The following is a 13,538-nucleotide window of genomic DNA, read 5'->3' as shown; positions in this document are numbered from 1 at the left end:
AGAGTAAGAGCAACAAGCGCGTTCACGTCAAAAGTCGTCATAAAAAAGCCTCCAATAACACCAGAAAAAGTCGCCAGATTTGTCGCTGGTCGCTTTTTAGAAAAAAAAACGACGCAAAGGGGGTTTGAAAACTCCCTAAATATAGCGACAAAATCGCTAAGTTGGCAACACTGTTTGGACTGTTTTCAGGGTATTTAAAAAAATTCAAAACAAAACAAAACCGTGCATCTCAATGGGTATATTCTGAGCATGCGCAGAATTACGCACAGCTGTCCTGTGATCGAACAAAGGATCAAAGGCTCAAAGAGCGCTGACGTCAAATTCGCGGCCACAAAAGTTCTTAAATACCCCCTCTTCACCTTCGCAAACACAGTTTTACTTGGAACATTTTCAGAAACAGCGAGTTGTGTTTTGTAAACCACCTTTCAGAAAGGGACTATTTTTAAACTTAAACAATTAAGCAAACATTTTTTCTTGTCGACACTTTGCATTAAACGTTTAAAGAAATGTCACACGAAACATTTAATAATTCACAGTCTGACAGAGAGATTCGAGAGGAATCACAAAGACTGTATGGGATGATGGAGAGAGAAATATCGGAGCCTAGGGAGCTTCAAATGAAAATACAAGAACTCCAGTTGGAGTTAAGCACCCTAAAGCGCAAAAAGAATTATTACAAAAAAAATTACTATCGCTTTAAAAATGAGCGTGAACAGAATAATACAGATGCGCATGAAAGGAATTTTCATTTTAGGGAAAGCATGGTTGAGCTTGAAAAAGTGACTCAACAGTCAGATGACATCAAAGCTCTAATTGTTGCAGAGAATAAAAATTTGCAAGCAGAGCTTAGAACCTTTCGGATGATGCGCCATGAATTTCAGGAAAAGGAAGCATCTCTGCTTGAACAGAACAGCAGCATTGCTGCTGAGTTGTCTCAAATTGAAAGTGAGCGAAATGAACAAAAGAAAGAGAACGCAGATCTCAAGGAAGAGAAAGAGAGACTTGAGCAACAAGTGGGAGAGGCTCACCATAAAATAACAAAAAAAGAAGAGATAATAGAAAAACAGAACAGAGAAATAGATCACAAGACAGAACAGATAGTTGAGCTGAAAAAAGAAATATGTATTCTTCAGTGTAGGGTGAGACAGGCACTGGATGAAAAACAGTCACAGGTGGAATCTCTGGAGGCTAAAATGCAGGAACAGGTTAACACCATTCAGACGATGCACCATGACTTTCTGGAAAAAGAAGAATATCTCCTCAAGCAGAACAGCAGCATTGCTGCTCAGCTGTCACTGATTGAAAGTGAGAAAAATGAACAAAAGAAAGAGAATGCAAAACTCGAGAAAACTTTAGAGACTCTTGAGTGCCAAGGGGAAAATGCTCATATTGAAACAACAACAAAAAAAGAAGAGATAATAGAAAAACAGAATAGGGAAATAGTGCAAAACCAGAAACTGATAGCTGAGCAGGTGCAAGAAATATGCAATCTCCAATGTCAGGTGAGACAGGCTCAGGTCGAAAAACAGTCACAGGTGGAATCTCTGGAGGCTAAAATGCAGGAACAGGTTAACACCGTTCAGACGATGCACCATGACTTTCTGGAAAAAGAAGAATATCTCCTCAAGCACAACAGCAGCATTGCTGCTCAGCTGTCACTGATTGAAAGTGAGAGAAATGAACAAAAGAAAGAGAAATCAGATCTCAAGGAAGCGTTAGAGAGACTTGAACACCAAGTGGGAGAGGCTCACCATAAAATAACAAAAAAAGAAGAGATAATAGAAAAACAGAATAGAGAAATAGATCACAAGACAGAACAGATAGTTGAGCTGAAAAAAGAAATAGGTACTCTTCAGCGTCGGGTGAGACAGGCTCAGGACGAAAAACAGTCACAGGTGGAATCTCTGGAGGCTAAAATGCAGGAACAGGTTAACACCATTCAGACGATGCACCATGACTTTCTGGAAAAAGAAGAATATCTCCTCGAGCATAACAACAGCATTGCTGCTGAGTTGTCTCAGATTGAAAGTGAGAGAAACGAAAAAAAGAAAGAGAATGCAAAACTCGAGAAAACTTTAGAGACTCTTGAACAGAGACTTGAGCACCAAGTGGGAGAGGCTCACCATAAAATAACAAAAAAAGAAGAGATAATAGAAAAACAGAATAGAGAAATAGATCACAAGACAGAACAGATAGTTGAGCTGAAAAAAGAAATAGGTACTCTTCAGCGTCGGGTGAGACAGGCTCAGGACGAAAAACAGTCACAGGTGGAATCTCTGGAGGCTAAAATGCAGGAACAGGTTAACACCATTCAGACGATGCACCATGACTTTCTGGAAAAAGAAGAATATCTCCTCGAGCATAACAACAGCGTTGCTGCTGAGTTGTCTCAGATTGAAAGTGAGAGAAACGAAAAAAAGAAAGAGAATGCAAAACTCGAGAAAACTTTAGAGACTCTTGAACAGAGACTTGAGCACCAAGTGGAAGAGGCTCACCATAAAATAACAAAAAAAGAAGAGATAATAGAAAAACAGAACAGAGAAATAGATCACAAGACAGAACAGATAGTTGAGCTGAAAAAAGAAATATGTATTCTTCAGTGTAGGGTGAGCCAGGCTCAGGACGAAAAACAGTCACAGGTGGAATCTCTGGAGGCTCTGCAGCTGGAGAATTTTGCTCCTGAACCTGAGGAGCTTTTTTTTCTTGCCTTGGAACCACCTCCTGATGTGGTCCCGACACAGGAGAATCTTGGTCTTCAACCTGAAGAGCTTGATTCTCCTGTCTCAGAACCATCTCCTGACGTGGTTCCGACTAGTGGTTCATGGCGTCATGGTGCCAAACGCCTACTTAAAATAGGTTTAGGTGTTGCCGCAGTAGGCCTTATTATACCTGCAGCTTACTGGGGCTTTTCAATGCTTAGCAGTGATTGCCTATTTAACTCTGTCATATTGCCATATTGCTACCTTGCTGATGGATTACCTCCCTTTTAAAGACTAGTAATGATGGACTGCTTTTCATCCACAGTCCATACGTTGTTCATGTTAGACAACATGAGCAACATTTAGCTAACTTGTGCTCTCATTTTTCTTTTCTTTTGCCTCTCACCCCCAACCAGTCATGGCAGATGGCTGCCCCTTCCTGAGCCTGGTTCTGTCAAAGGTTTCTTCCTGTTAAAAGGGAGTTTTTCCTTTCCACTGTGCCTAGTGCTTGCTCACAGGGGATCATTTGATTGTTGGGGTTTAATTTGTTAAAAAACATAACAAATTAGGTGAGGGGTTCACAATAGAGAGCACAACAAAAACTACAAATTTTAAAAAAAATTGTTAGTTGCAAATAAAAATAAAGAAAACAATTTCTGAAAAACATCTCTTACGGCTCTGTTTATTTGCTTAAATGAACACTTGTATTTTTTGTCATTGAAGAATATACATTGTCTAAAGTATTTGATCATTTTAAAATTAACACTGCGCTGCATGAGATAAACTGTGGCACTGACGGCTGTCGGCCTGGTGAGGGAAAGTTCCTCTTCAACCTCCAAACAGAACCCAGTTTGTTAATCGCAGCATCGCAAAATTAGACACAGCAATTCCTTAGAGTCTGGTTTAAGTCCTAAAATGTAATCTCCTTACCAGCATAGGAGCATCCCACCAAGCATTTACAGTCATTACACTGTATGTACACTATATGTGGAAAAAAAGAAGAAAAACAGGAAGCTAAATAAGAAATGCTGCTACGCAGTAGAAGGTTGTTGACAGTAGCAAGCTACAGGTCTCTCAATATTGTTCTCCCTAAGAACCCTGTGCATTCCACAGCTAGCTTTAAGGTATTCCCAGGTATTAGAATTCTACATAGTGACATAGGTAAGTTGATTAGGGCAGCGGTCCCCAACCTTTTTTGCGCCACGGACCGGTTTATGCCCGAAAATATTTTCATGGACCGGCCTTTAAGGTGTCGTGGATAAATACAACAAAATAAAACTCTGTACTGAAAAAAAGAAAATTTATTCATAAAACACGTGAAAAGACCAAGGAAAACCGAGTAAACGATAAAAACAATAACAAAATAACGCTGAAAACTGATAAAAACCCTGAAAACTATACATTTCACACCTGAAGGCTCAGGTGTGAAATGTATAGGTGTATAGGTGTGAAAGAGTAACACCATCACTAACATCAGGTGATTACTTGTCAGAGAGTGATACTATACCCCTTATGTCAAACCGAGTGATTTATGACCACCTAGAATGATTTATGGCCCTAGGAAGTAATAAATGAAGTAATAAAAATATGATATTCATAAAAATATGATATTCATAAAAATATGCTAGTTCATAGCTCATTGCTTTTTCCCCCTAAAAAGAACTAATTGATTATTTAAGTTTCTTATATATCAAATAGCATTGTTTTATTTTTTAATCCAATAAAAAAAAAGTTTTTATTTTTTTTATGCTTAAAAAACGCCATCTGGTGGAGCAGACAGCAAGAAATTTACCGACATCTCGAAAAATACAAAGCTTTAGGTGAACATAAGGACAGAAGTCAGAGGTGAGGGGAGTATTTTGAACTTAAATGCAATGAACAATCACTTAATAATAATAAGAAAAAGTAGTTTACCACCATTTGATAAAGAATCTGTCCTCCTGATATTAACAACAAGTATTATTCAGATATGAAGGTATGATGGGGGGATGATAAATAGAGCATTTTCATTTCGAGTGAAATTTATGAAAGCAAATACATGTGGTAGGTTTAGGCAGTAATCACCAGCAGGGGGCAGGGCATACCTGCAGGAAATGTTTTAATAAAGAAACGTTAATAAAAAAGAAAATTGCAACTCTTCAATTCATCTTACCCATTATGGTTAAAAAATTAAATATAGCACTTTATAGGCTGCTATTGCAACAAAAGACTAGTGATCAGACTGTTTCTTTCTTTATCAAAAGAGATGTTTAGGACAATGTAAATGGTAAATGTATAGATTGAATATTACAACTTCATTTACGTATAGAGCTTATACTGTTCATATTACTTTGCAAAATGTTTTGAAACGTCTTGCAGGTCATAACCATTTAAGTGAGAATAAAATCCCTTAAAACAGAATACTTTGTGGGTTTATATTCCCCCCAAAATTACCTGGAATGTCCCCAGGAAATATCGTGTGATGTCTCTTTCAGCTCACGTACAAACGTGACCACAAAAGCTGAAACAAATCTCTATTATAACTATACTTATTACTACATATTTAGGAATATAGGATAATTTATACCAGAACAATATAAAAGGAACTATTAAATATAGTAGCAACTAGAAGTATGAAAGTGTGTGGGATAAGTCATGTTTTTCTGTGTACTAAAACATATTTTGGTCCATTGTTCCTTTGTGAGCCTTTCTATGGAAATTTCCATTTTTCTGTCCCTAACATTTACAGAAATATTGCACTCCACACATGCTTTGGGTGTTACAATTTATTTTTATTTTCAAATAAAATAATATGTTAACTGAACAATTACACCTTCTTGAGCCATCAATTTATAGAGATCCAAGCACTACAGGAGTTCTCATCCCCATGGTCAAGTACTGTCGATAAACACCGTGTTATTTTTACTAATTAATTAATTTTACAATTGTAAATGTGATAAACTACATTAGATTGTATGCAAAGGCTATTATTTTGAAAGAAAACACCACAATGACTTCCTTTTACATATTTCCTAAAGCCTGATAAAGAACTGGTCATGATTGCTCAAGTTTGTAATAATTTTTCTATTTTATTTCACATCCATTGAATTATGTTACACATCAGAGCTAAAATATAAAAGATTGCATCATACTTAATTACTCATTTCTAACTGTTTTTTTCCCCATTGTTATAGCAAATAAATGGTTGCACAAATGGACAAAAACACAGTTTTAACAAAGGTGAGTGAAAATAATAAAGATAATCTCCTGAAGTGTTGCATCATCATTGTTATTATTAGTCTGTCATTCTGTCTACAAGGCTAAAAAATCTGAGGGAAAAAAATTGAAATTAAAACTGCCAAAAGATTAAGGTAACACATGTGACAAGAGGATAGTCTATATTTATCTCTAAAATACATGTATACAAAAGATATAACCAATCATTAATCTGTCATTTTTCTTGAGATCTAGGCCATCATCGATGACGTAACAAATAATGAAATACAGAAATTGATGTGGAAAAAAATCTAATTACAGATCAAAGAGATCAGGAAATATGATAAATGTAATAACAATTCAATTACGATTTCAAACAACATGCACAGTCATAACAAATAAACTGTTTCCACAGACTTATTTGGACTAATTTCACTTTAGATCAATAGTATGCACCCTCACTGCGTAACTCTATCAGTGTCAAGACTGTCTGATTTTGGATTTCAAAGTAAAGGCCTTCAGAGATGTCATATATGAGCTATCTTTGTATGAATTTAAAATGCTATTATAAGGAAACTTGCTATTTCCACAGACCAGTTGAACAGGATACACCCTCACAGTGTTACTCAGGCAATATCACGTCAGTATAATTTTAGATGTCAAAATAATAGCCATTTGAAATAGTTCATGTATGCTTTTTTTTCATCTCACATCAGAATGCTGTTAAAAAGAAATTTCCTGTTTCCACAGACTGTTTCACTTCAGATCAAAAGGATACACCCTGCAGTGTTACTCAGTCAATATCAACTCAGTCTGATTTTGTATTTTAAAATAATAGAAATTTGAAATCAGCAAGTCTCCTTTGATCAGCATTCTGAAATCATCATCATCAGGGTGATTATTTTGAAATCCAAAGTCAGATTGACCTGATATTAACTGTATAATAATGAGAGGATATGTACTGTGGCTCAAAATTGGAATTAAACATTGACAAGAGGATTTTTCTATATAGTGGTGTTCTGAATGTAGGTAAAAACAACAACAACAACAAAAAACAAAACTCTAGTCAAGAACCGTGGGTAATCAAATTTCAAAGGACGATACTTTTCCAAACAGAATACACCCCTGTCTCCATTTACAGTGGGGCAAAAAAGTATTTAGTCAGCCACCGATTGTGCAAGTTCCCCCACTTAAAATGATGACAGAGGTCAGTAATTTGCACCAGAGGTACACTTCAACTGTGAGAGACAGAATGTGAAAAAAAAATCCATGAATTCACATGGTAGGATTTGTAAAGAATTTATTCGTAAATCAGGGTGGAAAATAAGTATTTGGTCACCTCAAACAAGGAAAATCCCTGGCTCTCACAGACCTGTAACGTCTTCTGTAAGAAGCTTTTCTGTCCCCCACTCGTTACCTGTATGAATGGCACCTGTTTGACCTCCTCATCTGTATAAAAGACACCTGTCCACAGCCTCAACCAGTCAGACTCCAAACTCCGCCATGGCCAAGACCAAAGAGCTTTCGAAGGACACCAGGAAAAGAATTGTAGACCTGCACCAGACTGGGAAGAGTGAATCTACAATAGGCAAGCAGCTTGGTGTGAAAAAATCAACTGTGGGAGCAATCATCAGAAAATGGAAGACATACAAGACCACTGATAATCTCCCTCGATCTGGGGCTCCACGCAAGATCTCATCCCGTGGGGTCAAAATGATCATGAGAACGGTGAGCAAAGATCCCAGAACCACACGGGGGGACCTGGTGAATGACCTGCAGAGAGCTGGGACCAAAGTAACAAAGGTCACCATCAGTAACACACTACAACGGCAGGGAATCAAATCCCGCAGTGCCAGACGTGTTCCGCTGCTGAAGCCAGTGCATGTCCAGGCCCGTCTGAAGTTTGCCAGAGAGCACATGGATGATACAGCAGAGGATTGGGAGAATGTCATGTGGTCAGATGAAACCAAAGTAGAACTTTTTGGTATAAACTCAACTCGTCGTGTTTGGAGGAAGAAGAATACTGAGTTGCATCCCAAGAACACCATACCTACTGTGAAGCATGGGGATGGAAACATCATGCTATGGGGCTGTTTTTCTGCCAAGGGGACAGGACGACTGATCCGTGTTAAGGACAGAATGAATGGGGCCAAGTATCGTGAGATTTTGAGCCAAAACCTCCTTCCATCAGTGAGAACTTTGAAGATGAAACGAGGCTCGGTCTTCCAACATGACAATAATCCAAAACACACCGCCCGGGCAACAAAGGAGTGGCTCCGTAAGAAGCATTTGAAAGTCCTGGAGTGGCCTAGCCAGTCTCCAGACCTCAACCCCATAGAAAATCTGTGGCGGGAGTTGAAAGTCCGTGTTGCTCGGCGACAGCCCCAAAACATCACTGCTCTTGAGAAGATCTGCATGGAGGAATGGGCCAAAATACCAGCTACTGTGTGTGCAAACCTGGTAAAGACCTATAGTAAACGTTTGACCTCTGTTATTGCCAACAAAGGTTATGTTACAAAGTATTGAGTTGTATTTTTGTTATTGACCAAATACTTATTTTCCACCCTGATTTACGAATAAATTCTTTACAAATCCTACCATGTGAATTCATGGATTTTTTTTTTCACATTCTGTCTCTCACAGTTGAAGTGTACTTCTGGTGCAAATTACTGACCTCTGTCATCATTTTAAGTGGGGGAACTTGCACAATCGGTGGCTGACTAAATACTTTTTTGCCCCACTGTATACGGATTATTATCGATTTGTTTTGTTTTTGTTTCTTTGTTTGTTTTTAATATGGACACTGTTGGGGTGTGCACTGTGGATCTAAAGTGAAATTATTATGTTAAAACAGCATATACTTTTATTATTTCTATTTAAATTTGGAATATATTTGTTTTAATAGTATTTTGTTTTTGTTTTCTAGATTTAATTTATGATTTACATATATCATTAATGACGGACTAAATGAGTAGATTGACTTGGAGATCCCTTTAATTTTGAAACCAGACCTTAGTTTCTCTTACCGTAATACCCATAACACAAAACAACGTGGGGGCTGGCTCAATCGTTTCAGTAAAATGATCCAGCTCATTAAATTCAAGGGTGCACATTAGTCCGCTTTATCTTCCCTCCATTTAACCTTTCAGAAATGGGCTCATTTATTGAGGGGCCCTCTGTGTAGTTATCCATATTGTCCTAAGTATTTTTATTAATTTAAAATAAAAATATTTATTGTTATTAATTTTTATTAATTTAAATCATTAATTAATTTTGAGTATGCTTATTACGTATGATTTTAGGGCTTATATCGTTTAGTTTCATGGTAAAATCAAAAGCAAATGTGACAGCATCAAAGCCTATCAAAGCCATCGGTTTGTGAGTGTGTGTGTGTGTGTTATGGTTATGAGGTCATTCTCCGCCGGCGCAGGCGCTTTGTGCTGAAACCGTTTCTCTATCTAACTGCGCTGCTTATTTGAAAAGCGAGCCCCAATAATCGCAGCTTCGGTTTTCACACTGGGGAACGTATCTACCTGACATTTAGCTACACGTGTAATCTACCTGTGTTCTGTTTTTTATCGCTGTGAGGACCGCTGAAACGCCACTGACCGTCACTTGTCTTATTGAGGTAGGTCGCTATCTGCCACCCGGCACAGCTCAACGTTAGCGCTTGGCGAGCTAACCTGCTAGCTACTAGCAATATTAAACTCACAAGCGCTAAGGAGTTAAACTCAGCTTATCATTATCAAACAGAAATTATTTTTAAATAACGTAAGATAGTCTACCACTCAGCTATGGATATTTGACTTGAGTCAACAAATTCAAACAAACAAACAAACAAAATAAAATTGCTAACTGCGTAATCACAATAACAAACAAGCGCTAATGTTATCAGATGGCGTTAAATTGAATGGAGCAGCCAGGAGGCGGGTCTAAGCGCGTTAGGCCACAAGAAAGACCCGCCTAGCTAGCTTTGAGTAGATGGGTAACAGTCATTGCTTTGGTAGCTGTTCAACCGATTACACCGGTCTAGCGCATCCGGTGTGATGTTAACCACTCGGGGATGGAAACGGGACCCGAATATGGTAAAGTTGCGAATTATAGCTTATTTTTAACGCCTACAGCGGCGTTAAAACGACGAGAGTGGTGCCAGTAATGTGGAATTGTAAATTATTAAAAGGGAATATATTTAAAGACGTGACGCGGAAATTGGTCACCGTCGGTTATCGGTTCCCTGTTAAGGATTAGCCAGCGCCAGCTAACTAGCTGTTTGCTAGCCGTACTCGTTAGCTCGCTAACAAAGAGCCTCTCCTCCTCCTCGCTTTGAACGAGAAAGTCGCTGTAGCTATTTCAAATTGATGTGCTGTCGCACATACGCGATGAGGACAGATGTGTGTGCAAGAGAGGATTAAATTAACTCCAACTCATATTGTGTTAATTTGCGCAGCCGTTTGTTTTATTTTTCTGAATGTTATCACAGCCAACGTTATCCGGTTTAGTTCTGACATTATGGTTGCCTGGTCAGGTAATGGCTGCAGCCGTGGCAGGATAAAGATGAATAAGTAACAAAATTTTCCACGCAAGGTTGCATGATTAAAGCAGGAGAGGAATGCCAAGCTGCCACTGCTGTCATAAAATGCTAGATGGCCCCTGTCTTTTGCGGATACAGTAAAAATGTTTATGGCCATATGCGGCTTTAAGAACTGTATTATAAACTGCGTTAGCCTTTCTGACAATATTAATTGACATTAAAATTGCTAATAATATTTTTCGCTTATATTGAAAACATTGCTTGCATTCTGTAACAAATCTCAGGTGCAGAATCAAATGTCATTGTCGTGTCCCTTGTCATATAGTTAAAATGCTTAGTTTTGCTGTGCAGTAGTTATAGATAATAGCTTGTGTTTAGTTAACCTGTCAGTTGAATTGTATTTTAATGGAGCACAGCTGAACAGTACCAGTTTAAAGGGAAATTTGCCATGTGTCACATGTGCTAGGGTGAGACGAAAATCTTTTTAGAGTGTAGATCTTATTTCTAAACCATAAATGATCTGGTGGTTAAGTGTATTACACTGTAAATGAAGTCATGTTTTAATTCTTAGATTCTGGTCTATAAGCTGTACTTAGCACTAAAACGGTGTTGTTAAACTTTTGTTAAACTGTATACACTGTAAATTCTGTCTGCAAGGCTAGATTAGACTAGATTTTCACAAGTCTTGTTGACATTTGATATAATGTTGGCTACTTTTCAAAACATGTCAGGAAGCTTTTGTTTTGTATTTTCTCTTGCAGTAATACTGGACTGGAACAAATTGAGACTGTCAGCTCATCCCGCCTTTGCCTGGACTGGGGAGTTTAGTGCCTGTGCCTGTTGTAGGCTGTGTGTGTTTGTTCCTCACCAGTGATTCCTTATGCTTGATCGAAGCTGCACCCTGTGTCGTACAGGATGGATGGTGTGGACTTAAAGAGACCTGTATATCAACATCAGCACTTTGTGTTCTGCTGCAGTGTTCAGTCCCTCTCCATTTGTAAGAGAACGCATCTCGTCTTACACCTTCAGTCCCCGAAATATATTTATAAAGATAGTCTTTGAGCGATAAAAAGGGAGAGCTGGAGATAGACATTGTAAATCTTTCTCTTTTTTTCCTATTTGAAGCACAGCTAGATATTGCTTACATAAGCCAAAATGGCAAGCATGAAAATATCCTTATTTTAATTTTTCAGTTATCGTACCTCCTTAACTCTTAGTGTGGGTGGTGGGATGTCGGAAAAGCCAGACGACAAAATGGTGAAGTTCCTGGCTCCCCCTCAGAAAAGTGGAAATGGCCCTAGTTCTGGTTCAGATTCGATGGTTGGTGAGGGTCGGCCAGTGGAAGTGAGACGCCGGCATCACACCATGGAACGCGATCGATGTAACCCTGAACACCGTTTTCTACGTCGCAGTGTCATCAGTGATTCTAATGCCACAGCTTTGGCCCTTCCTTTACCCAGCAAGATCCCCATCCCTACGCCTCAGCTGGTTCAGCCACAGGAAGCAGTCCTCCAGCAGCAAAAGACTGCTGGTACTTACTCACCCAAGGCTGAACCAAGTTTATCTCAAAATGAGAAGTCTGTGCATGGTGGAAAAGAGGGAGAAGGAAAAGATATAGAAATAGCCAGGGTGGCTGTAGTGCCTTCACAGCAAGAGCCTGCTAGAGTGCGTGACATCTGTGATGGAGAGGCAGTAGTAGCAGCTCACACGACACCCAGCCTGGAAACAGAATTGCCAAGTCAAGTTGAACCTGAAAGCGGCACTGAGGTGAAGGTACAACACGAGGAAGGAGAGGAGGCAGATAAGGACGCCAGAGCCCGAGCAGAGGCAGAGCAACGGGAAGCTGAGAAAAAAGTCCAAGAAGACATCGAGGAGGCTGAAACCAAAGCAGTGGGCACATCACCTGATGGACGGTTCCTGAAGTTTGACATAGAAATTGGACGTGGCTCTTTCAAGACAGTCTACAAGGGCTTGGACACCGAGACCACTGTGGAGGTGGCTTGGTGTGAATTGCAGGTATGAAAACGATTGTATACAACGATTGTACTTTGTAACACACACATATTGCCTCATTTCCCCCCCGTTTTTTTTGTTTTTGTATAATTTTTTTGTATGAGTCAAAATAATTTCCGTTCACCTTGTTACCTGAGCTGCAGCCACTATCATTTCCTTTCAACCAAGCATAGCTAGCATTTCCTGATTGTTTCGCTCTACATTTTTCATCAAAACAGCCAAAGAAAACTTCCCATTTCCTGATTTGACTTCACTCTAAGAGACTGGGAAGTTATTTGGTGCTATCAGGGCTTCTTTGATAAATGACTATTCCTTTATGACAACCTCTTTGAACACAGGAAATTACCTTTTGACAAAATGTGTGCAGAATTGTTGTAGTCATAATAATGATTTTCCACACTTACTGTTCACACTGTTAGAGGATACTGCTAGAAAATCTAAATCTAGTTTCTGGTATCTAGTGTAGAAATATAGAAAATGCAACTGAGCAGATTCTTGAAACCTCACTTTACTCCCAGATAATGGGACCTTTTGAAGCTTTGTCTAAAATTACATAAAAGATTATAAATCTCAGAAATCCCATTACTATTACTACTACTCAGCTAATAATGGCAACAGCAGGAATATTTAAGTTGACTTTATTAACATTCAGCATTCTTAGTCACAGATCTGACCTTTGACCTACTTTTGAGTGGACTTGTTTTACCTTTTTTTTTTTTTTGGCTCGTAAAAAATTTGTTCTGCTGTCTGCTGTCCAGTTATAGCAGCTATATAGCCCAGAGCAAAGTTTAACCTCATTCACCACATGAATGTTTGCTCTCACTGTCATGCTTTACCCTGCCATGAGAGCAGTAGGACTCACACGGCTGCGGAGAGAACCACAGTAACACATGCTCACTGGTTTCAGAACAATGTGAAGATTACAGGCAAGTTCCCCTCCCCCTCTCACACAATCTCACGCATGCTCAATGCATTCCTTTTTTGAATGCTTGCCTGAATGTAAAATGGGTCAAATTCCTCACTGAGGAATCTCCTGCAGGCTGACCTGCCAAGGCCTGCTTGTGAACCATCAGTCCACCTCCCACTCTCTTTCAACTTTC

General features: G+C 38.9%; 2 protein-coding genes across 5 annotated transcripts in view; both read left to right on the top strand.

Annotated features, from left to right (window-relative positions):
• Nucleotides 1–8: 8 nt before the first annotated feature.
• LOC148101966 (uncharacterized) lies at nt 9–3,365 on the top strand. Its single transcript, XM_087843043.1, has one exon. The coding sequence runs from the start codon at nt 507–509 to the stop codon at nt 2,988–2,990; it is 2,484 nt and encodes an 827-aa protein (XP_087699169.1). The 5' UTR covers nt 9–506; the 3' UTR covers nt 2,991–3,365.
• A 5,960-nt stretch (nt 3,366–9,325) lies between these two features.
• LOC102796156 (serine/threonine-protein kinase WNK1-like) overlaps nt 9,326–13,538 on the top strand; it is a 32,439-nt gene continuing 28,226 nt past the window's right edge. For 2 of the 4 annotated variants that reach the window (XM_087843035.1, XM_087843036.1), the window contains exons 1-2: nt 9,326–9,522; nt 11,187–12,441. In XM_087843035.1, coding sequence (XP_087699161.1) covers nt 11,656–12,441 — 786 coding nt within the window. In that variant the 5' untranslated portion in view covers nt 9,326–9,522; nt 11,187–11,655. Of the gene's footprint in view, nt 9,523–9,884; nt 9,980–11,186; nt 12,442–13,538 lie in introns of those variants that run through there. The other 2 variants (XM_087843034.1, XM_087843033.1) reach the window with 2 other exon arrangements.

Source organism: Neolamprologus brichardi, chromosome 7, assembly GCF_056152115.1.
Source record: "Neolamprologus brichardi isolate AB-2024 chromosome 7, ASM5615211v1, whole genome shotgun sequence".
Lineage (NCBI taxonomy): Eukaryota > Metazoa > Chordata > Actinopteri > Cichliformes > Cichlidae > Neolamprologus > Neolamprologus brichardi.
Note: the sequence above shows the minus strand (reverse complement) of the source record. Positions and strands in the feature narration are given on the sequence as shown.